Source organism: Peromyscus californicus, unplaced genomic scaffold, assembly GCF_007827085.1.
Source record: "Peromyscus californicus insignis strain IS unplaced genomic scaffold, ASM782708v3 Scaffold_3__1_contigs__length_106647218, whole genome shotgun sequence".
NCBI lineage: Eukaryota > Metazoa > Chordata > Mammalia > Rodentia > Cricetidae > Peromyscus > Peromyscus californicus.
In genome coordinates, this window is record NW_026294551.1 from 7,860,838 (window position 1) to 7,883,413 (window position 22,576).

The following is a 22,576-nucleotide window of genomic DNA, read 5'->3' on the forward strand; positions in this document are numbered from 1 at the left end:
AAGTGTTCAGGAGTAAGGTGACCCTCCTGCAGACTAGAACCTAGGACCAATCCTTTGGACAAGCAACAAGGGACTTTTACCTTAGAGGGTGGCCACACCCTTCAATATCTCAAGGGGGTGCTACACATAAAAAATGTCTACAGACACAGAAACAAGAAATACACACCAACTCCTGAATAGAGCTTGCACGCATGCACGGGCTAGGTGCTGGGTGCTTGGTGGGTGGGGCGGGCTCTCACATGGTACTGGAAATCTTCATTCCTCAGTCAGAACACAGGAGAAGATCTACCTATGTGTAGCTCTCAGAAGACAATGAACCTCCTGATCTCACAAGACAATGGAACTGATTGGGGCTAACTTCTGATTCTGCAGACCCAGGGTGGCAGTGGAAGGTAACAGGGCTGCAGAAAAAAAGAGATGCCCACTGTCCACCTGGTCATCTCAGGGAGGGACCCATATGGCTGTCAGGCCTGGCCCTGGTCTGGTAGAAGGGCTGGGGGGCCACAATGCAGACCCCCATCACTACACTAGGGACTGATTCCCCATGCTTGGCCACAAAAGGGACAGTATTCATTTGGGGAGGCAGGTTTGTTCATCCAGGGGTTACCTTGGTCAGTGAATGTGGCCAGTCACTGATGAGGAGCCACTTGGACACGAAGGATGTCCTGGTCACAGGCTAGCTTTCCCTTGCCTGTGTCTGTTAAGTGCCCCCTCCCCACCTGGCCCCTTGGGAGCTGAGTTGAAACCATAGTGTGGCCTGTGCATAGGACACTCACCAGCAGAGGAGCCCGGCCACCACCGCTGTCCAGGTGACGCAGCATGAGTTGGGCTGCTTGGTCTGCACTGTGTGGTCCCTCCGGCAGCAGCATGCACACACCAGGTAAACAGCAAGGAAGAGGAGGTTCAGGCCCAGGCCAACGGCAGCTAACACCCCCAGGAAGAGCAGCGACTGTAGGAGGGAGGGGCTGTGTCAGCTTCTGGTCCAGCAGGGGGTGGGGTGGAGGGTGGGGTGGGGTGAGGAGTCCCAGGAGCTGTACTGCATCCTTATGCCCACAGCCCTCCAAATGAACAGCCTGCCCTACATTTGGGTGCCAGGGTGGAGGTGACAGAAAAAATGGACAGGCTCGGGGATGAGAAGGGTTGGTGAGGGAGGACCGCTGTTGCAACGATGCACATTATCAAGTTCGCCAGGATCCAGAATCTTCTAGATTAGTTTAACAGAGGTGGGATGATCCACTGGGAATGTGGGAGGGACCATCCCACGGGCTGGAGTTCCAGTCCGAATATAACAGAGAAAGTCGGCTGAGCAGCAGCCTTCAGCCCTGTCTGCTCCCTGACTGCAGATGCTGTGTGACCGATGGCTTCCCATGCTGCCACGACGGATGTACCCTCAAACTGTAAGCTGAAAAAAACCTTCCTTCTTTGAGCTGCTTTCGTCGGGCATTTTGTCATAGTAATGACAAAAATAACTAATACAGCCAAGCATGGCTCAGCCCAGGTTTCCGGATGAAGATACAGTCCAGGCCAGGCCTGATGACAAGCCCTGAGCCACTCAGGAGAGCAAGGAAGGACGGCCAGCCGCAAACACGGCTGTGGACCATGAGTGCTATGGCCACAGGGACTGGAAAGAGACACAGTCTGGGCAGGACACCTCAGCTGCAAAGGGAAAGTAAGCTGGGGACGCTATGGATCACCGGTACTGGCATACCTAGGCCGGCCATTCCAGACCAGTGTTGTTATGCCAAAATGGAATGTGCCTATTGTAGGTGCTGGGGCCATCCAGAGTCCTTATATGTCTGCTCTGTGCTCTAGGGAAGATGTAGAGGAGCCAGGGTAGGTAATCTTTGGTGTCCTTCTTACTGTACCCTGCCAGGGACCACTGACTCACACGACAATGGTAGCAGTAAGGTCAGGATGCTGAGGGGGGCATGGAGAGTCCTCTTCAGGCCCCCCCCCCAGCAGCCCTGGGTTTTCAAAGGGAGCTGTTGTCTGTCGGGAAGCCTAGGTGTCCCCCTCCACCGCATCTTCCAATCCCTTGATTTGGCCAGATGGACACCAGATGGCCCCAGGATCAGTGGCCGTCAGCCAGGGCTGAACCTGGCTCTAAGTCAAGCTCCTGAGCTGACAGCTTCCTGGCTTTCCATTCGGCCTCAGCCATGCCCTCATCCAGAGTCCCCAGCTCCCAGTGGGGGTTGCTCTCCCTGGAGCTTTGGTCAGGGAACCTGTGTGGGTGGTAGCAATCATCTGGGCTGGAGGCCACAGGACTCCAGGGTCTGAGGGAACAGGCTGCACACAGGCCAAGCACAGGGAGACGACCTGCAGTGCCGAGCTGGTAGCTCAGGCTGGGTAGACTCTATGGAGATGAATCCTGTGGATGACTGCTCGGCTGCCCATCCCTGTGAGGATGCAGGCCGCTCAGAGCACCCCTGACTTGGGCTCTCCTGATGCTAACACTGGGTGGACAGGCTTCTCAGCCTTAGGGACAAATCTAGAAGTGATGAGGTCAACTGAGAGGACAAATGAGATGTCTCATTTCACCTAGCAGGTGGCCTCCACTTCCACCTAGGCAACGCTCAAGCATGGAAAGGAGCTCCTTCCTCCTCCAGGGAGGTGGAAGGTGGGGCAGCAGCTCTGAGCACAGTATCCTCCATAGTCCTCAAGGTGACGCAGGCCTAGACCACTCACCTGCCCCTTTGAATGACCTCCAGAGGCTCCTGTCTGATGAGACAGCAGGAGGGAAGTCACTGCCCACCTTCCTGGAAGGCATCTTCTACTGCAAAGGGGGCTGGGGGAAGGGGAGCTTTAAAGGCTCCCTACACAAAGTCACCACACTGCAACCTGCCCTCTGACTGAAGCAGAACACCTCCCTGGAGCTGGGGAACCCCAAAGGCCCACCCTGGGCCTAGCCTGTCAGAGTCAGAAGTAGGAGGAGTTGAGGATGTGGTACAGGAGGTGAGTGGTTGCCTAGCAAGCGGGAAAGCCAGGATTCCACCCCCAGTACTGCATAAAACCAGGCATGGTGGTTCACACCTGTAATCCCACCAAGAGGGGGACACCTAGGCTTCCTGACAGACAACAGCTCCCTTTGCAAATCCTGAGCTGCTAGGTGGGCCTGAAGAGGCTTGGAGGATCAGAAGCTCAATGCCATCTGTGGTTACATGCTTAATCTGAGGCCAGTCTGGGCCATAAAAGAAAGACCCTGTCTCAAAAATGAACAACAGCAACAGTGTGGTGGCTTGAATGAAAATGGTCCCCAGAGGCCCATGGAGAGTGGTACTATTGGGAGGCGTGCCCTTGTTGAAGTGGGTGTGGCCTTGTTGGAGGAAGTGTGTCACCGGGGTGGAGTGCATGTGTGTGTGGTGGGGGGGGGGGGGGGGGCTTTGAGGTTTCAGAAGCTCAAGCCAGGCCCAGCATCACACTCTTCCTGTTGCCTGCTGATCCAGATGTAGAATTCTTGGCTCCTTCTCCAGCACCATGTCTGCCTGCATGCTGCCATGCTTCCTGCCGTGATGATAACGGACTAAACCTCTGAACTGTAAGCCAGCCCCAATGAAAGGTTTTCCTTTATAAGAGTTGAAATGGTCATGGTGTCTCTTCACAGCAAACAAAACAAAAAGCCCTAACAAGGACAAACAACAACAAAACCCCAAAGAACAAAACAAAGCTAGAGCTGACGCCATGCCAACTGGATCTCACGCAAGTGCAGATGCAACAGATTAATGTCAATAGACGGTAACAACCCCCCACTCTCCACCACACACCCCAGCTTAACTTCTCCTTGAAACTGACTCAGTCTTCAGGGCCCAATACACAGAGCCTTGTGGGTGCAATTACCACTGGTTTTTGTTGTTGTTGTTGTTGGTTTTTTTTTGGTTTTTCGAGACAGGGTTTCTCTGTGTAGCTTTGCGCCTTTCCTGGGACTCACTTGGTAGCCCAGGCTGGCCTCGAACTCACAGAGATCCACCTGGCTCTGCCTCCCGAGTGCTGGGATTAAAGGCGTGCGCCACCACCGCCCGGCTGTTGTTGTTGTTTTAAAGTGTGCATTGGTGTTTTGCCATGGGTGTTGGGTCCCCTGGAACTGAAGTTACAGACAGTTGTGAGCTGCCATGTGGGTGCTGGGAATAGAACCTGAGTCCTCTGGAAGAGCAGCCAGTACTCCTAACCACTGAGCCATCTCTCCAGCCCCACCACGGTTGGTTTTTTTTTTTTTTTTTTATTTTTAGGTCGGGTCTCCACACTGCCCTTGAGCTCACTATGGAGCCCAGGTTTACCTTACACTGTTGGTATTCCTCTTTTGTAAGTGCTGGATTGCAAGTGTTTCCACCACACCCAGCTCTAGAAAAAGACACTCTGTGGCTGGGCATGGTGGCACACATCTGCGCCCATCACCCTAGCAATCAAGGAGCTCAGGCCAGCCTGGACTTCAGAATGAGATCCTGTTTCCAAAAACGAAAACTAAGCCCCCACTCTTTTCTCACAGGCCCTGAAATCCCATCACTCAGAAGCAGGTGTCCCCTCCTGGACAGTGTGTAAGCCACTGTGCATCTACACACACCGTGACCCCGCAGCTCTACTTCATAGAAAGAAGGGGAGTGTGTCCCCACAAGACCCACATACAAAAGTCCACAGCCACTCAGTCCGGCAGGAGTTACCAAACACTGGAAACAGCACAGATGTTCATCACGCACACACATGTCAGATGCTGTAGTCATGTGATGGAATACGACACAGGCAGGAGAGGGCAACCGCGGCTACATATAATGCGGGCAAATCTAACAGAGGGACGATGGGACAACAGACTACAGAGACGGGCTGAGTTTAAACAGTGCAGCCAGGTGATCACCGGTGGTGATGGAGAGGGAGGCAGATGCAGCAGAGCCTTGGGTGGTCAAGGATAATGTGTTACATACAAGGTGAGGGCTGCCGAGATGGCTTCGTGGTATTGCTGCCAAGCACAGGGACGTGAGTCTGGATCTCAGCTCCCACGTAAAAGGCTGTGCACAGTCACACACACACACACACACACACACACACACACACACACACACACACACACACACACGCAACCCGTAACCCCAGAACTCTGGAAGGAAGACAGGAAGGAGGGTTGTTACTCCCCCACTCCCCAACCTGGCTCCAAACACAGTGAGAGACCCTGCCTCATGCAAATAGGGCTGAATGTGATGGAGCCAGACACCCACTGTCTTCTTCCATATATGAATAGGCATGTGCACATGCACATGAATGTGTGTATCCAACACACATACACACACACACTTACTTTAAAATAAGAAAAATTAGCCAGGCGATGGTGGTGTGTGCCTTTAATCCCAGCACTTATGAGGCAGAGGCAAGCGGATCTCTGTGAGTTTGAGGTCAGCCTGCTCTACAGAATGAGTTCCAGGACAGCCAGGGCTACACAGAGAAACCCTGGAGGGGGCGGGCACTGAATGGGCTGAAGAGTTAAGAACGGACATGTTTCAGTAAGTTATAATGAATAAACATATAATTTACATTTTATTACATTTATTTATTTATCTTATGTGTCAGGGCACACACATGCCATGACCCTAGTGTGGGAGTCGGCGGAGGACAGCTTCAGGGTGTCACTTTTCTCCTTATGTAATGTGGGCCGTGGGTTGAATTCATGTCATCAGGCTTGGTGGCAAGTGCCTCTACTCTCTGAGCCAGTTCACCAGCCCCTGAAAGTATTTTCAATAATAATGACCTATGTTGCCAAGCTAATGACCCAGCTACCTTCACTCCCAGGAGGGTCTCCTCTGTGTTCACCCCAAGCAGAAGGAACCGTTGACTCTACCAGGTGTCCCCACTCAGGAGAGAGATGAGACATGATGAGTGCCTTTCCAGTCTCCATATACCTGACCCACCAGCTCTCCATAGTTGGTTGCTGGATTTCTGATTCCTGGAAATTATGAGCCTAGATTTCCTGTGGGGCCCCAAACTCCTGAGTCCGGATGTCCTGGACAGCTCTGGGTCTGGGCCAGGCAGTTAGCCTCAGGTTGCTGATAACAGACCAGTGCAAAAAGGCTGTAGGAAGCCCAAATACAGGTGGGATGGGGCTTGTTAGCTGTTCACCCTGAGAGCCCTGGGCAACTAAAGAATTAGAGCTGGAAGCTGGGTTGTCAGTGGGCCAAGGGCCAAGGGAACAGAAAGGGGAAGAGAGGTAGGAAGGAAAGAGAGGGAGTGGGGGAGGACAGAGGGAAGCACAGTCAACTTGGTGTCACCTGCTACTCTAATGGGCCATTATGTCTCCATTCCTAATTAGTTCATGGACAGGATGGGAGAGGGGACGGAAGAGGGGGTGGACGATTCCACTCACACGCCCTCACACTACCGCCAGAGCTTAGAATGGCTAATGTCCACACCACTCCATGCCTCCTCCTGCCTCTCCCTCACACGAACACCACTGCTGCCTGCCCCAGCACCATGCCCAAACCCAGCTTCTCCATCATCAGAGCTCCTTCAGTTATTTCTGCCTTACCATTTGCAGTGAGCACGGCCCTAGTACTCAGGCTAGGGGGACAGCAGCAGCCACCATAGACAGACCCCGAGGGAGTCACGGATGACAATTTGAGTGATGTGCTAGCCTCTGGCTGAGGCAGGTGGCCTCTCCTCATGCTCTCCAGGGAGAACACCACCTCAGAACCTGGGAAGGGTTAACCCCTTGGGAGACTGGCGTGACTGCCTGATGACCATGACTCCAAGTTCAGATGGGATGAACGGGCTTCCTCATCCCGACCTTGGCTTGTCTCCCGTGGGGCTGGGTTCCAAAAGTCTGCTTTTCCCTCCTCAGATCTGCCTCCAGCTGAGCCAGGGTATCCTGTTCTCCCAGAATTCCATACTGTATCCCTTCTGCACTCAGTGGGGGCTTTAAAAAAACAAAATAAAACAACAACAACAACAAGAAGAAGACAGGGTCTATATAGCCTAGGCTGGCCTCAAACTCCATATGAAGGCAAGAGTAGTTTTTTTGTGTGTTTTTATTTTATTTTTTAATTATTTTTTTTTTTAGGCAGGGTCTTTCTATAATCCTGGCTGTCCTGGAATCTACTATGTAGGCCACGCTGGTCTGGAACTCACAAGGATCCACTGGCCTCTGCCTCCTAAGTGCTGCGATTCCAGGTGTGTGCCACCATACCCAGTTTTATGGGATACTGGGGGGTGAGTTCAGGGCTTTGTGCATGCTAGGCAAGAACTCCCAACCAACTACATCCTTAATCTCTCACAGGGGACTCTCGGGGAGTCTGTGAACCGAGACTCAGGAAAAGCCAAGCCAAACTCTAACAATAGCCACCTCCCTGTACCTCCTAACACACGGTCTGCAGAAGACCTAGATGGGTGTGCTGTCCACAGATCCAACAGGAAGTACCATGGACATGACATCATCAGGGTCTGGCTTCTCCTGAGTGGCTGGTGGATGGTGAGGGTGACAATCCCCAGATGAGGAGGGAACTGAAGTGACTTCTCAGAGAGACACAACTGACTGACTTCATGACTTTCTAACTGTCCTCAGCACTGTCCACTGGGCACTTAGTGAGCTGGGGTCTCCTTCCCACACAGGGATTATGGCCACCTGCATCCCACCTGTGAGATCTTGGGCCCTTCTGCTACTTCTCTGTAGTAGGGATCATCTCCCTCTTCCAGGCTTGCTCTCCTGTAAAGGGGATGAGATCTGGGATGGAGAGCCAGGCTACTCCCCACTACAGACACAGAGCCCAGCAGAATTCCCAGTCCCCTGCCCTGCCCGCCTCTGCTGGGCCCAGAGCCACTTCCTCCGAACGGCTGGGCATGGAGAGGCTTCCTGAGGACTCATGCTCAAGTTCAACGGGGAGAGGATGAGGAGGACCCGCTATCAGGAGAGTAGGAGCTTCCATTGCGCCCAAAGTCCTCAGGCAGAAGTCAGGAGTGGTGACATACAACTACAATCCCAGACCTTAGGGTGGAAAGGCAGATGGGTTACCAGCTGAGAGCTAGCCTCGACTACCAGGGACACTTGCCTCAAAAACAAACAAACAAACAAACAAACAAACAAACAGGAGGGGTGAATGGGGATGGGGATGTAACTCAGTTGGTAGAGTGCTTGCCTAGCATGTGGGAAACCCTGGGTTCCAACCCTAGCACTCCATAAACAGGGCATGGTGACACATATCTGTAATCCTAGCACTGGGGAGGTAGAGTCAGGAGCATCAGAAGTTCAATATCATCCTTGCTATGTGGTGAATTTAAGGCCAGTCTGAACTACATAAAACTCTGTCTCCAAAAAATAAATAAATAAATCAAGAGTTGGCAAGATGGCTCTACAATTATGAGCACTCCCTGCAGGGGTTCGGTTTCCAACACCTACAGGGTGGCTCCATCTCATCTGTAACCTCCAGTTCCACAGCATCGAACCCCCTCTTTTGGCCTCCACTGGCCAGAGAAAAAAATCCCAGGAAGCAAGCCAGGCCCTTCTTGCTCAGGGAAGTTCTGGGTCACAGAGCGTGCTTACCAAGTGGCCTGCCCTTCAGCTGATCTGCTCTTCTAAGCCCTGCTTTGCTTTCTAGGTCCCAAGCACACAAGGAGTCCTTCCTGGTGCCTAACTGCCTATTTCCAGCCTATCTACGTGTGTGCGTGTGACTACATGCACTTGAGAGAGCATGCACACACACACACACACACGCACACACACACGCACACACACACGCACACACACACACACACACTGACCCTAAAGCCCACATTGTTTGTGACTTCCCATGCATTTTTTCAGTCTCCCCTGCCCAGGGTCTTCAGCTCTCTTCTCCACTATTTTATCAGGCACAGTCCATTTGTCTAATGTTTGCATCACTGGGTCCGTTTATGTCCTATGCAAATGCTTGTACGGTGCAGACTCAGTAGAAAAACTCGTGGGATACATGCAGGCAAGGGAAAAATTCTCATCTGCCTGTGGTCACACAGCCATAGAACTGGAATCCCAACCAACCAGTGGAATGGCAATCCCCCTGCCTCAGACTATGCTGGCTTTAAGAGATGCCTCAGCCACTGCTGCTCTGCTTATCACGTCGCCCAGGCCCTGGCACAACACTCAGCCTCAAATTAAGTTTACTGAGCACCAAGCTGACCTACTACAACAGAAGGCGGGTGCCCAGTCTACACCATGAGCTCACCAACTGCCTGACTCCAGTGCTCAGTATGAAAGAGACTGGTGGTCAGACAACAAGGGAACTTACCAAAACAGGAGTGGCCTTAAAGAACACCCAATGCCAGACTTCCGTTAAGACCCACCACATTCATCTCCCGGGGCTTTGCTTCCACTCATAGCTGGACCAGGATGGAAGCAGGGGTGGGGTAGGTACGGTGGTCATGGGAAAGAGCCCAAACAAAAGATTTGGGGGTCAGGACCCTACAGGCGGGGACCGTGAGTGGGACTCACCCCTACAGATGCCATCTAGCCATAGACTGGGGGTGGGTGGAGTCAGGCTCAGGTTGTGGGGGTGAGGGAGTACCCACACCACCCCTCTCCCAGCTAGGGGGTCTCCCTGACCCAGCTGAGGGGCTAGATTTCTTCAAGGAGAAAGGAGAAAATATGGTTGGGACCCAGAGTACAGGCTCTGGGATCTCTCCACACCCCCAACACAGCTGTTCGGAAACCGTATCCGTCCCTTTCAAGCACTTGCTGAATGAAGGAAGACTCCCTGGAGCTATTAGGGTAGTTACCAGTCCTCAGGGAACACGCCTTCCTTCCAGGGCCAGACAAGGTGGGGGTGGGGTTAGTGCAGATACAGAGAAATTAGCCCTGCTTTGCTTGGGGGTGACGGTACCACCTCCCCCCAGCAACACAAAGGCGTCCCATCCTCTCAGAAGAGCAGGTGCCCACAGCCCAAGCCTGCAAGCAGCAAGGCCATTGAAAGTTATAATTAGACTCCCTGGTCCTGGCTCGTGGGCAGTGCATAGCACAGGGATCAGGAGCCCCTGGCCTCAGAATGAGGACAGTCTGGGAGGGCAAAAAGCCACTCCTGGGCACAGTCTAGAGAGGCTCTGCTCGGCCTGACTGCCCCACAACAGCGATCAGGAGAGGGTGCCTTGCCACTGTATGTAGAGGCCAAAGTCCGACGGGCACAGAGCTCTGAACTGATAATGGGCCTCATCCCGGGTTGCCCCAACCCCTGAATCTTTGACCCAGCGGAGGAAACTGACTCAGCCGGGTCCGCAGAGGCGGTCGTGGGTTTAATCGCGGCTGAGATGGGCTGAGAGGCTCTAGCTGGGTCTGGAAGGGAGATCAGAAGCCTGGACCTGCCCACCAAACCCGCTGCGGGAAGACCCTGTTCAACAGGGACAACTGAGAAGTACAAGGACTGTAGCTGGCCCGGGAGTCAAGACCTCGGAATTTCAGGGCCTAGGTGCAGGGACGCCGGGGCAGATAGGACAGTTGCAGGATGTGGTGTGAGACGGGGTGAAGCCACCTTCCTTCCTAGATTCAAACAGCTGTGAGTTCTTGGCGTCCAAGAGGTTAGTTCCCTACGCCGCTTCTCTCAGCCCCGCAGCCTTTGAGAAGGGGTCAAGGCAGAGGTATTGGCAGCTGGGGCTAGGGAAAGGAGCACGGAGAACTCCGGAGGCTCAAGTCAGTTTCTGCCTAAACTTCTCTCAGGCCATCAGGACCGGGAGAAAAAACGTCTGGGTTGTAGTCTCCGGAGGGGAACTTCGGGGCACCCCTGCGCGCCCACCTCAGACGCCAGTCACCCTGACTCAGATGCCCCACCCCCACCGTCCGTCTCCGGGTGGCTCAGCCCCCGCCTCCTGCGCGCAGCCTCTGCGCCCTTCCTCTTCTTCCCCAGGGCACTCTAACTCTGATCCTTCTAGCTTTCCAAATCCCGAGGTTCCCAGCCGAGATGAGCGTCCCGGCCAAGAGCCCCGGGAGAGCGGAGAGGACCCAACTGGGGACCGAGGGGATCTGAGAGGTGCCGAGAGCGCGGGCTGTTGAGGCAAGAGAGGATGGAGCGGGACCGGGCGCTCACAGACCAGCTCTGGCTCCCGCTCTGAGGGTCCCTTTCAGTAGCTCGGTTCTGCGACGACGCGCAGGCTTACCTCCTGGTAAGTCTCGTCGCTGGGGCTGAAGGTGCTGTCCACCCGCTGCAGGCGCAGGCCGAGGTGCGGGACGCTGTGCAGCCACACGACCCACCAGGGCGCGATGTACTCCACGCGCGCCGCCGGCATGGCTTGGACAAGCTGTAGCTGGTCCGCTGCCACTGCCACGGCGCTTCCACCACCCGGCTCAGGACACCATCGAGCCCCGCCCCGCCCTGGCCCCGCCCCATGTCAGGCCCTAGGCGAGGACACGCCCCTCCCTGCACAAGGCTCTTACTCCACCCCACCTAGGCCCTGGCCCACCTCTCCTCCAAGACCCCTTTCTGAACACACCCACCCGCTCCAGAAATTAGGCCCCAAAGCGTCCACTGATCCGATAGGCGAAAAGATGGAAGGTATGAAGAAGTGAACTTCAGTCTCTAAACTGTGACACCTTGCTATCATATCAAGATTGTGGACATTTGATGGTGCATGCCTTAGGATGGGAAGGCAAAAAGACCGTGGGTTCAAAGGTCATGCTCAGGTCGGTAGTGAGTTGGAGGGCAGCCTGGGCTATGTGAGACCTAGCTTAAAAAAAAAAATAAAGAAAAAAGAAAAAGAAAAGGAAAGGAAAAAGACCATAAAGTGGCCAGTGGATACATAATTAGTAATCTTGGCCTAGGAGACTGGGCTAGCCCTTAATACATCCTTCTATTTCTATTTATTTTTCACTATGTAGTGCTGGCTGCTCTGGAACTCATTATGTTGACCAGGCTGGCCTTGAACTCACAGTAATCAAATGCTTCTGCCTCCCTGGTGCTGGGATGAAAGGTGTGTGCCACCCACACCCAGCTTGTTTATTTCAGTGTTGGGGTTAGAACCCAGGGCCTTGGGCATGCTAAGCAAGGGCTCTATTATTGAGTCCCTTTAAATTTGCTTAAATCTGTAGGGAAGGAAAGGACAGGGTTGGGGAGGGCTTTTGAGGTCCCAGAGAGGCTTGGGCAGAAGGGACACTGGAAGGGAGGGCCACCTATGTGCCTGACTAGTGACAGAGCAGACTTCGTGGCTGCACTCTGTGGATGTGGATGGCAGCACACCCGCTCATGTGCCAGGTTAGAGGGTATTTGGGGCAAAGTAAAACAGGGTGGGTCAACACAGGGCAGTCTCGGTCAGCAGAGCCCCGCCCATCACGGCTCTGTCCTTTGGTTAGAATTAAGGGCCATAGCAAGCGCTGGTATGGCCAGTGCAAGGATTTGAGGCAGGTGGTGGGCAGGTAAGGGCCAGTGGACACCCTGTGAGGTGACCAAGAGGTCAAGTCAGGGTCAGGCTTGGTTGGGAACAGTGCTGGGTAGTCAGCTGGAGGGCACTTGCTGTAGGCAGAAAGGAGACCCCAGAGGGGCCAGGGGAATTATTTAGTTTCTAGCCCGGAGAATCCCCCAGGTGCTGGTGGTGCCCTGAAAATGGTAAGGAACACATGTATTGCTGGGTGGGAGGACAGATGCCCTTGCTCCATCGAAGAACCTTGCCAGAAGTGAGTCCTGCTCTGCCCGGCCACTGGACCTCTCCTCACCATCAGGTCCATTCTGTAGTTGAACCTGGCTGCTACCATCTCGACAGCTAAGGCTCAAGGGAACCCTTGTTCTCACAGGGATGTCTCACCGTTCAACACTGACTAGGGATCCTCCCTCTCCTAGGGCACCTAGTGATGAGTAAGACCCAAGTTTCCCGTCTTTACAGCGTTCAGTAGGGAGTTTTAAACCTCTTCATCATAAACACGCCCAGTGTTTCAGTCCTACATTGGCATATTTTTTCCGGTTGGGGGGGGTGAGGGGAGTTTGGGGATGCCTCCTGAGGGGACAGTGAGAAGAGGTGATGAGTGAGGGGAGTTGTTGGACGACGTTTCCAGTGGATTCTGAGTGGCAGAAAGGAATCCAGACTGGGAAACCTGGAGTGCGGAGAATGGCAGGGCAGGCTGGGTAGCTGCAGGGCATGGAACAGCTGGGGTGCTTCCTGTGGAGCTGAGCGGCAGTCACCCAGCGAGATTCCTAGATCTACACCCAGGATTCGTCTTTTTCTTTCCATCTCCCCTCCCGCCCCCCACAGGGTTTCTCTGTGTAGCCCTCCCTGGTTGTCCCAGAATTCATATTGTAGACCAGGCTGGCCTCAAACTCAGAGATCTACCTGTGTCTGCCTCTCGAGTACCAGGATTAAAGGCACACACTACCACACCTGTCTCCCTTTTTCTATTAAGACAGGGTCTTCTTAGGTAGCCCAGGCTGGCCTTGAGCTTGTGGCAATCCTGTTTGTCTCCCAGGTACCGAGATCACAAGTGCATTCCGATGTGTGTAAATTATAGAGAAAAACAGCTGTCACAGTGACCCATGCCCATGTGCCTGAGATTGTAGCACTCAGAAGTGGAGGTGGAGGGTCACAGACTCAAGGCAGCCCTGTGGCGAGGGCCTCAGGAGAACACCCTTCTATCCTGTCCCTAATGAACAATAATGTACTAGGAAGGAGAGAAAGGGGAATGAATGGAGGGTGGACAGTGAGGCTGGTTGAAACAAGGGGCAAATTTATGTGCCCTCCGCCTCTGGATCTGATGTACCCCTTGTTGGCCGCCAAGCAGGAAGAGGCGTGTAGCAATTTCCCAGGGGCCCCCTTTACAGCCAAGAAACATAGCCTTAGTCAGAACCTCTGGAGGTGCTGCCCACCCAGTGTTCTGCGCACCTGTCCTCAGTGGCCCCAGGGTAATACTACTGTTCATGTCTCCAACTAGTCACTTTCAGTTTTGAACCTGGTGCAGTCTACACTGCAAAATCAAAGGGCTGAGCTTTCCCTCGGGCTATGGCATGGCCACCTGTGCGTAGCTCAGGACACCAAAGCCCACTGAGCATTCTAGCTGCTCCTTGTGTACTGACGCAGAGGTGAGAGGAAGCCAACCAGTAGTCAACCATGGCTAAGCTCAGATCCCCCTACGCAGACAAACACTAGCTGGGACCTCAGCAGTGGTTGAACCGTCACCTGAGGGCACAAAGGCATTATTCAGTCTCTGGAGCCAGCCTGGACCACAGAAGCACCCTACGTGACTCAGGCTTGCCAGGGTAGGAGGCAGTGCATGAAAAGGCGCCTTCAGAGGACCACAAGGCCAGACAAATCCTGTCAGTCTCCTAGGACCCAGGGTGAGCTTTTGAGAAACGTCTTGGAGACAAAAAAAAAGGCCAAAGCTGTAAACTTTCTTCAGAATCCGTAAACACCATGGGCTGTCTCCCATCCTGCCCACTCCTGGGATAAACAAAACCATCTTCTAAAACACTCACAGCTCACACAAAAAATGATCTCCTCCAGCAAGTAGATCACTTCTGGTTACAACACGCTTGTTAAAGTATTTAACAACCCTCAGCCTGCAGTACTCTACTTTCGAAGGGCAGAGAAGGAACCGTCAATCTTAGCACATTAAATTGGGTAGGCACTCCTTACACTCCTACAGTCCCAGCACCCAGGTGGAGGCAGGAGGATGGGATTCAAAGCCAGTCCGGGATACAGGAGCTCTTATCTCAAAAGACCCAAACCCATTTCTGTGGCTCATTCATTGTAGTAGGGTGCCACCTGGTGGTGGACCCAGTGTGGTTCACAGCCACTTTGCTGGACTGAAAATGGTTGGTATTAAGGCCAGGAACAGTTTAAGATGTCAATGTTAACTCTGCCCTATTTTTTTTAAAATCGTCTACTTACTAAAGAAATTTATATGTCATTTTGCTTGCATGAATGTCTGTGCACTGTGGACAATGCAATGCCCAGAGGCATCAGACCCCCACTTCTTCCCACTCCCAGGCTGTTCATGGTAAGCAGCCTCCACAGATGCTGTCCTGCATTCACCTCACCGACCCCCACACTTTCCTGACTTCACTTTTCCAAGACTCACAGGATGGAACACTTCTTTCTCTTATGGATATCCAGGGGATATTCCAAGGGCGGCTACATGGCTCAGCCTACAGTTACTTGCCAGAAGCTCACCCCCTCCCCCAATTTTCATCAGAAGGCAACCCACCCCCCAGAACACTTCCAATCATGGGAGTGTACACGGCTTCCCTCCATGAGACTTCCACCACAGCAGCATCACTTCCCATCTAAAGACCAAGGACACACAGGACTTTTCAGGGGTTTTAATGGTCAAAACAGAGAGGTCTGGTTCATTTCAGCTCCTTCACTGCCAAACCTGGGGGAAGAAAGAGATAGATGGTTGACATAAACAACCCCTCAGACCTAGCCCACTGCATTTCACAGGATCCAACAGAACCATGCCCCGGCACTGATCCCAAAGTGGCTCTCCTAACCTGGGGACCTGCCCACCTCCACCGCTGTCTTAGGCTTACTTACCAGGGGGCAGGGACTGTTTCAGCTTCTCAGCCTTCTCCTTGTCTGTGATGACCAGGGTGTAAAGATACCTGCTGCAGCGAACCTTGAACTTCACATTATCCTTGTTTTTCTTGATCTTGACAGCTGCCAAGGAGACCAGAGTTAAGGATGAAGCTGCGGGCCTGAAGAGATGGCTCAGCAGTTAAGAGCATTGGCTGCTCTTCCAGAGGACCTGAGTTCAATTCCCAGCAACCACATGGTGGCTCACAACTATCTACAATGAAAACTGGTGCCCTCTTCTGGCACGCAGGCATACATAATAAATAAAGAGCCACACAGATCAGGTCCCTTACATCCTTACAAGTGGTACAGAATGAATGATCACAACTGGGCAGTAGACACTGACAGCTGAGCAAGCTCCCACCTCCTCATTTTTTCCCCCGTCTTCAAATGCTGCATGTACTGGAAAACTATATTTTTCCTCTTACACACTTAATGGGTCTTGGGGCTTCCTCAATTCTTTCGTACATGCACATGAAACCCACATTTGGCACCCTAAACACAGCATCACAGAACACTCTACAATGACCTATGACAACCTTTTAAAGGGATAGTCTATAAAGGAAGGAAATGGGTTATCTGCTGGGATTAACAACTTTCCAGCCTTCCACTTCTAGAAACCAACTCTCTGCACAGGATACTGTGGACACACAGTGCCCCTTTCAGGACACTCTATTTCAGTATGCAGGGAAGCTTCTCCTAAATTTTTGTGGACCCTGGTTCTTAAAAAAAAAAAATCCTTGCAGGGTGGTGGTGGTGCTTAATCCCAGCACTCAGGAGGTAGAGGAAGGCAGATCTCTGAGTTTAAGGTCAGCCTGGTCTACAGAACAAGTTCCAAGACAGACAGGGCTCTGCAGAGAACCCCCCACCCCAACCCTTATTAACTTTGTAATTACAGGTAAAAATGTGTGCGTCTGTGTAAGGGTACAGGCTTGGGAATGTAGGTGCTTGAAGTCCAAAAGAGGGCATCACTGCTACAGGCAGATGTGAGAGTCTGAGGACGCTGGAACCAAACTCTGCAAGAGCATTAAAGGCTTTTACCCCCACCCCCTTTGGTTTTTTTTTTCTGAGACAGGGTTTCTCTGTGTAACAGCTCTGGCTGTCCTGGAACTCAGTGATCCTCTGCCTCGACTGGGATTAAAAGCATGCACCCCTGCATGTCGGGACTCTTAACTCTTAGGCCATCTCTCTAGCACCAGTCTCCTGGTTCTCTACTGCATAATTTTATCTTGTGATTCCAGCTCTGACAAGTTCCAGGTGCACCTCAAATCCAACCATACAGACCTGGTTCTGTTCCAATGTGGAGACAGTTCCAAACGCACAGCAAGCAGCAGTTATGACAGTCATCTACTTCCTAGAGTGAGCCGGTTAGTACTTGTCAAATCCCTGGCTCCAACTTCCTTGCAAACCGTTCAGACACTACGAACAATTCACAGCTATAAAAGCAGCCAAGTGCCTAATGCTCCAAAGACTAGCGGCTATTTTCAACTCCATCAGTCAGTAACTGCTTCGGGGACAGGGCACTTCACAGGAAGCACTGGGGCTCAGAGCCTGCTCAAGCTATTGGCTACCCTGGCTTTTGTCTTACTAAGTCCAGACACCTGGACCAGCATCCTTTGCTGCACTGCCTCTGGCAGCCACTGTACCCCTGAAAATTAAGTCAAACAGCATTTCTGGAGGTGACTGAGTTCATGAGACTGGGCAGGCTCTGAATTCACTGTGTGGATGCTCCTGATCTTTCTGCCTCCAACCAAAAGTGCTGAGGTTACAGCGGTGCTCCGCCAGGTCATTTACCCAGTGTTGGGAAAGGAACCCAGGGCCTTAGGAGTGCTAGGTAGGTGCTCTTAGACCCTCAGCCCCCAAGCATTATTTTAAGGCCAGCCATATCAAGTGATACAGCAAGTCCACTGCTGGGTGAGGACCCAAAAGATGAGGAAATAAACGCAGAGCCAATCTGACAGAAAACGTGCACACAGTCCTGTCCATCAACTCAATGCGGTGCCCCCCACACAGTGGGCACACTGACCTGTAATACCAGCACTCGGGAGGTGGAGGCAGTTCAAGCTCAAAGAGAAACCAGTGAGATAGCTGAATGGGTAAAGGTACCTGCTGCCAAACCCAATGAGCCGAGTTGAGTTCCTGAGACCCACCCTGCGGGAGAACCAACTCCTGCAAGTTGTCCTCTGACCTCCACAAGCGCACACATATGCAATAAACAAAAACGCAAAACAAACATAAACCAAGTCAGAAATGGTGGCACACATCTGTAATCCTCATACTTGGGAGGCTGAGAAAGAATCACTGAGTTCTAGATCTGAGGTCAGCCTGGGCTACCAGGGTACCAGGTCACTCAGGGCCCATACAGCTGTTTCTAAAATAAACCCACCAGAAATCAGTTTTGAAAACACACTTCCAAACAAATTCGCATAGTTCAAAGGAAACACCGGCTGAGCCCACCAGCAGGAGACATCCTTCCCAGCAGATGACCATCATTCCCACAGGTGGTCATCAGCCTACACAGCACCAGATCAAAGGCAACACCTAAGATCCCCACAGCTCATTCAAAAGCTCTTCCTGTCCAACCTAACAAGACAGCCCAACTCTACTTCATGACCTGGTTCTTTTAAAGACTATTTGAGGGGAAAAGGAAGCCACACGGGGTTATCTCACAGAGCAGAAAAATACTCCTTTTTTTCCCCTGCTATGTGAGATAATGCCTCGCAAGATCTTTTATTAGGCACATCCTCCCAAACATCCTTTAAATAGGGGACAATTCCCTCTTTGTGTATAAAAGAACAATACAAAACCAGCAGGAGCCGACAAACAACTTTGAACATGCACCTATTTTTGAGACAATGTAGCCAAGGAGAACCTAGAATTTCCCCATCCTTTCATCTCTACCTCCCAAGTGCCTGTGCACCAGGCCTGGCTTCCTGCACTCTGGGCAGTCTACCCCCGGCCCCTACTTTGGATTTGTTAAGTCTTGCTATGTAGGTCAAGGATGGTCTTGGACGCTCAATCCTCTTGCCTCCGCCTCCTGAGATTTAACAGGCACGGGCCACTTTACTGCTTTCTGATTCGTTACCTTTCTCCTTTATTTGAAAACTGGGAGGACTATTACACATAGATGACAATTCTTTTTTGAGACCAGTTCTCAAAATGCAGCCCTGGCTGGCCTCTAACTCACAGGTATCCTCCCGCCTCTACCTCGTGAGGTCCAAGAAGATAATTAAAAGACAGAGCGCGCTGCGATCAGGTGTGCACTTGGTCCACTGTGCAGAACAGGCAGTACCCACCTTAAGTGTTCCCACGCTTTCGAAAAATCGCGTTTGGAAAACCCACCGCATACCTGGCAGAAACTGCTTTTTGGAGACGCCCAATCCCTCCGTCAGCCCGCCCCATGGTTTCATCCCGAGCAGAATGGAAACCCACTCACATTTGGCATCCTTCCGCCGGGCTGTGAGCAGAAAGTCCTTGATTTCCTCAATTTTCCGAGGCTGCAACACAAGAGAAACAGAAAATAAGCTTGGAGGACACACGCATCCTGGGGAAGCTCAAGCCCGGCCGGGTCCCTCGTCCCGGACTCACCATGGCGACGGACGCTCGGCGCTGGAGACCGCTCCTGTGGGGAACAGTCCTCCGCGTTAATCGGCTGCGATCCTGCTTCCCCACCCCGCCCCGCCGCACTCCCTCCTCCTCCCTCACACGCTCCGCACAGACCCGAGCTCCCCAAACCCTACCCGGCCGCGGATTACCTCGGATTTAGCTCTCTTCCCCACCTACCCAAAATACTCACAGCGGCGAGAACCGAAGAGAACGGAAAAAGAACGACACTTCCGCTTCCGGGCAGTTAAACCCGCCCAACAGAGGAAATTGAGTACAGTGTCTGCAAAGGGCCAAGAACCATTTATGCGTTCAGCATACTATCCGTTTCAGCAGCCCTGCCCTCTTCTGGTTCAGATTAGTAGTTCAGCTTCTTAAAGTAATGGATAGCTAGGCTGCCAGCCCTACCCCTCACCTCCTTCCTCATCCTCTCGCCACTCCCATTATCCCCTCTTCAGGTCACCCACCTTCTTAAGAAAAAAAATTTTTTTTTTACATTTAATTTTTAATTTTATGTATATTTCGATTGCATGTCTATCATCTGTGCATCACATGCGTGCAGTGTCCACGGAGGTCAGAAGAGGGCATCGGATCCCTGGAACTGGAATTGCAAGCAGCTGTGAACTGCTACATAGGTGCTGGGAATCGAACCCAGGTGGTCTGGAAGAGCAGCCAGTGTTCTTAGGACTAGTGATGGGCTGGGTTTTTTTTTTGTTTTGTTTTGTTTTTTCTGAGACAGGGTTTCTCTGTGTAGCTTTGCGCCTTTCCTGGAACTCACTTTGTAGCCCTGGCCTTGAACTCACAGAGATCTGCCTGCCCTCTGCCTCCCAAGTGCTGGGATTAAAGGCGTGTGCCTCCACCGCCCGGCTCTGTTTTTATTTTTGAGACAGGGTCGGATCACACACCTTCTTCTTGATGGTAACAGGCCTGGCAGAAATGAAGGTATTCTAAAGAGACATTTGTGTTGATCAGGCGGGCCAGAACATCCATAACCGCCTTGGATAACCGGAAGGGGCTCCTTTATTGCATCTTGAGACCCGTTGCCCAAGCCAAGAATTGAGCCTCCACTGGCCAGATTCTCCAGCCCAGTTCCCCCTAAGCATCATTTCTTCAGATATGTGAGAAATATGCTCTGGGAAGGCAGTATTCCCTTTCCGCCGGGCTCCTCCCAGCTGCCTTCTCCTCCGGCACTAACGTCCTTAGCACATAGTTAGCCTTGGTTCTTATAATATAATAACGGCTTGGGGGGTAGGCTCCGGGAAACTTTGGCTATTGATTTTATTTTTATCCACTTTTATTTTATTTCAAGCTCTCTACAAATGTCTCCATTTTATTATGTTTGTATCCCCCCAATTTAATAATCTCCCAACAGAATGTAATTGCCTTGTGCTTATTACTGTGGAGTGGCCTCCTCAGAGGAGGAAGAGCCCTTGGCCGTGAGTTTTATTTGGGACTCAACACCTCTTTCTCTCCTCCCTCCCTCCTTTTGGATGAAGGAATCCTGGTAGAGTTCCTGCCTCCCGGTGATACAGGGCAGAAAAACTAATTGTACAAGAGTCTTTTTCAAGAACAGAAGAACTGTGCTTCGGCAACTGAAAACCTCTCTGCTGGTAACCGCTTGGGAAGCTGGTGGACATCGGTGAGATGCCTGGGGGCCAGACATATTCCGAGAGTCATGGCTGCTTAATCCTGACCCAGGGCATTCCCACAATTCTCTGCCGGACTTCGCCCCCAGCCTTTCTCCTGGGCAGATGCCTTTCTGGGCTTTTGTGTCTCTCTGCTCCTCAAGAAACTGTCCTTTCACAGTCAAACCCAGGGCCTCCTAACTTGCTGGTTGTTTCTGGTCTGTAGGCATTTCTCTGCTGTCCCCTCAGATAGTACAGTGTCCCTTCATAGCCCGTTCCATTTCTCCTTGGGGCAGACCTTTAGCTCGGATACCCCTCCCTTGTCACCTCTGTATAGGCCTTGTGGCAGTGGTGTGGGTAAATTGGTTTTTAAAGACATGGTCTCTCTATGTTGCACTGGCTGTCCTGGAACTCACTGTGTAGACCAGGCTGGCCCTGAGCTCACAGAGATCTCCTGACTCTGCCTACGGAGTGCTGGGATTGAAGGTGTGCACTACCACCACCCAACCTGTTTTTGGGAAGGGGGACAGGATGTCTTGTAGCCCGGGCTGGACAGAGGAGGACCTCCCTGAGTTTCTGAACTTCCTGCCACTACTTCCTGAGTGCTGGCACTACAGATGTGAGCTACCATGGATGATGCTAATGCTTGAACCAGGACTTCTGCATGCTAGGCAAGCACTCTACCAACTACATCCTTAGTCCCTGGCAGGGCTAAACTCTTCATATTTACACAGTTTGTTTGAGGGCAAGAACAGGGTAGAACTTTCTGTAGGCAGCTCTTGAATGTGATACTCATGTATACAGTAGGTACTTAATGCTGACTTTGGAGGAGTCTCAAGCTGGTTGTAACACTTAAAAGCACTCGCTATAGGAAAGGACAGAAAGAGAGAAGGATGAGGGAACAAGAAGTAAACAGGAAGATTCAGGTACTCCAAACAGTGCCCAGCACACAGTAGGGTCACACAATGTGTTTTCAGTGACTAACCGGTGCCTCTGTTCCTTACTGCTGGACCATTCACATGGCAATGATGTGATAGGAGGAGGGGCTGCACTTCCCATTGGCAGCCATACCAGGGAGACAGATGCTGGCCCACTTGAGTTGTGTGATTTAAGAGAGTGTAGATGCATAGAAACAAACAGGAAAACAGATTTGTTCAAGGACCAAGGTCTTCTCCAGATCCCCAGGGGAACAAATAACAAAACACACCTCAGCTACCGGAGAGCACAACGTGGTGCCCAGAGGGAGGACTTCTCAGGCTCCATGGCAGAGCCTCGGGTATCAGAATGTGACTTGGGACTCAGACAAGAAGGGGTTAGAGCCATTGTCTTGTGCAAGATCTGTGCCTGGAGCTTCCCATGATTTTCAAACATGCATGCGATGGGAGCCGCTAATCCTGGATCCTGCAGGAGAGGAGGGCTCAGACTTGAGAGCTGGCTAGAGTCCACTTTGTTTGCCAGGGCCACTCTGTGAAGCCTGGAAGGTGGGCGAGAGTCCCAGGCTGGAAGCTGAGGCACCACCGGAGAGCAGGAAGCACGGACAGAAGGGCCTGGGAGGGGCTCTTAGACAGGGCTGTTGGGGGCTGGAGCTGGGTGTGAGTTGGGTCTGGGGAATATTTTCTGGTCTTACACCCTTCTTGCTTTCATTTGCGTGCTGGTCTTGGGGCTGGCTCTCGAAGGGTCTGCTACAGGGACGAGAGGTACCTCCATCCCCCTCCAGTGGGAACCCTGAAGGTCCATCCATTTGGATTTCTCTCATAAGTGCTCAGAGGCACCAGAGTGGGGCAGAGACCTGGCACCCCACTCAGGTAGGTAGAGAGGTGGTGTCATATGCAGTGTGACCTGAAGGAGCTGAGTAGACTACTTGGCAT

The 22,576-nt window shown here is 52.2% G+C and overlaps 2 protein-coding genes across 4 annotated transcripts in view; both read right to left on the bottom strand.

The window, feature by feature from the left end:
* The window catches only part of Ttyh2 (tweety family member 2), a 44,756-nt gene extending 33,479 nt beyond the window's left edge, over positions 1-11,277 (bottom strand). The window contains 2 exon segments of the mRNA XM_052756551.1: positions 777-949; positions 11,086-11,277. Of these exon segments, the coding sequence (XP_052612511.1) occupies positions 777-949; positions 11,086-11,214 (302 nt within the window). The 5' untranslated portion in view covers positions 11,215-11,277.
* Positions 11,278-15,211: 3,934 nt separating this feature from the next.
* Positions 15,212-19,375, bottom strand: Rpl38 (ribosomal protein L38). 3 transcript variants are annotated; one of them, XM_052758424.1, is made up of 5 exons: positions 19,277-19,375; positions 19,069-19,102; positions 18,917-18,977; positions 15,442-15,564; positions 15,212-15,280 (listed from the first exon to the last, which is right to left on the bottom strand). In XM_052758424.1, exons 2-5 carry the CDS (start codon positions 19,069-19,071, stop codon positions 15,255-15,257), a joined length of 213 nt encoding a protein of 70 aa, XP_052614384.1. In that variant the 5' UTR covers positions 19,072-19,102; positions 19,277-19,375; the 3' UTR covers positions 15,212-15,254. The 3 variants fall into 3 exon arrangements, with proteins under 3 accessions (XP_052614384.1, XP_052614386.1, XP_052614383.1); XM_052758426.1 differs by having other exon boundaries at positions 19,264-19,322; XM_052758423.1 differs by having other exon boundaries at positions 19,236-19,299.
* Between the last annotated feature and the right edge of the window lie 3,201 nt (positions 19,376-22,576).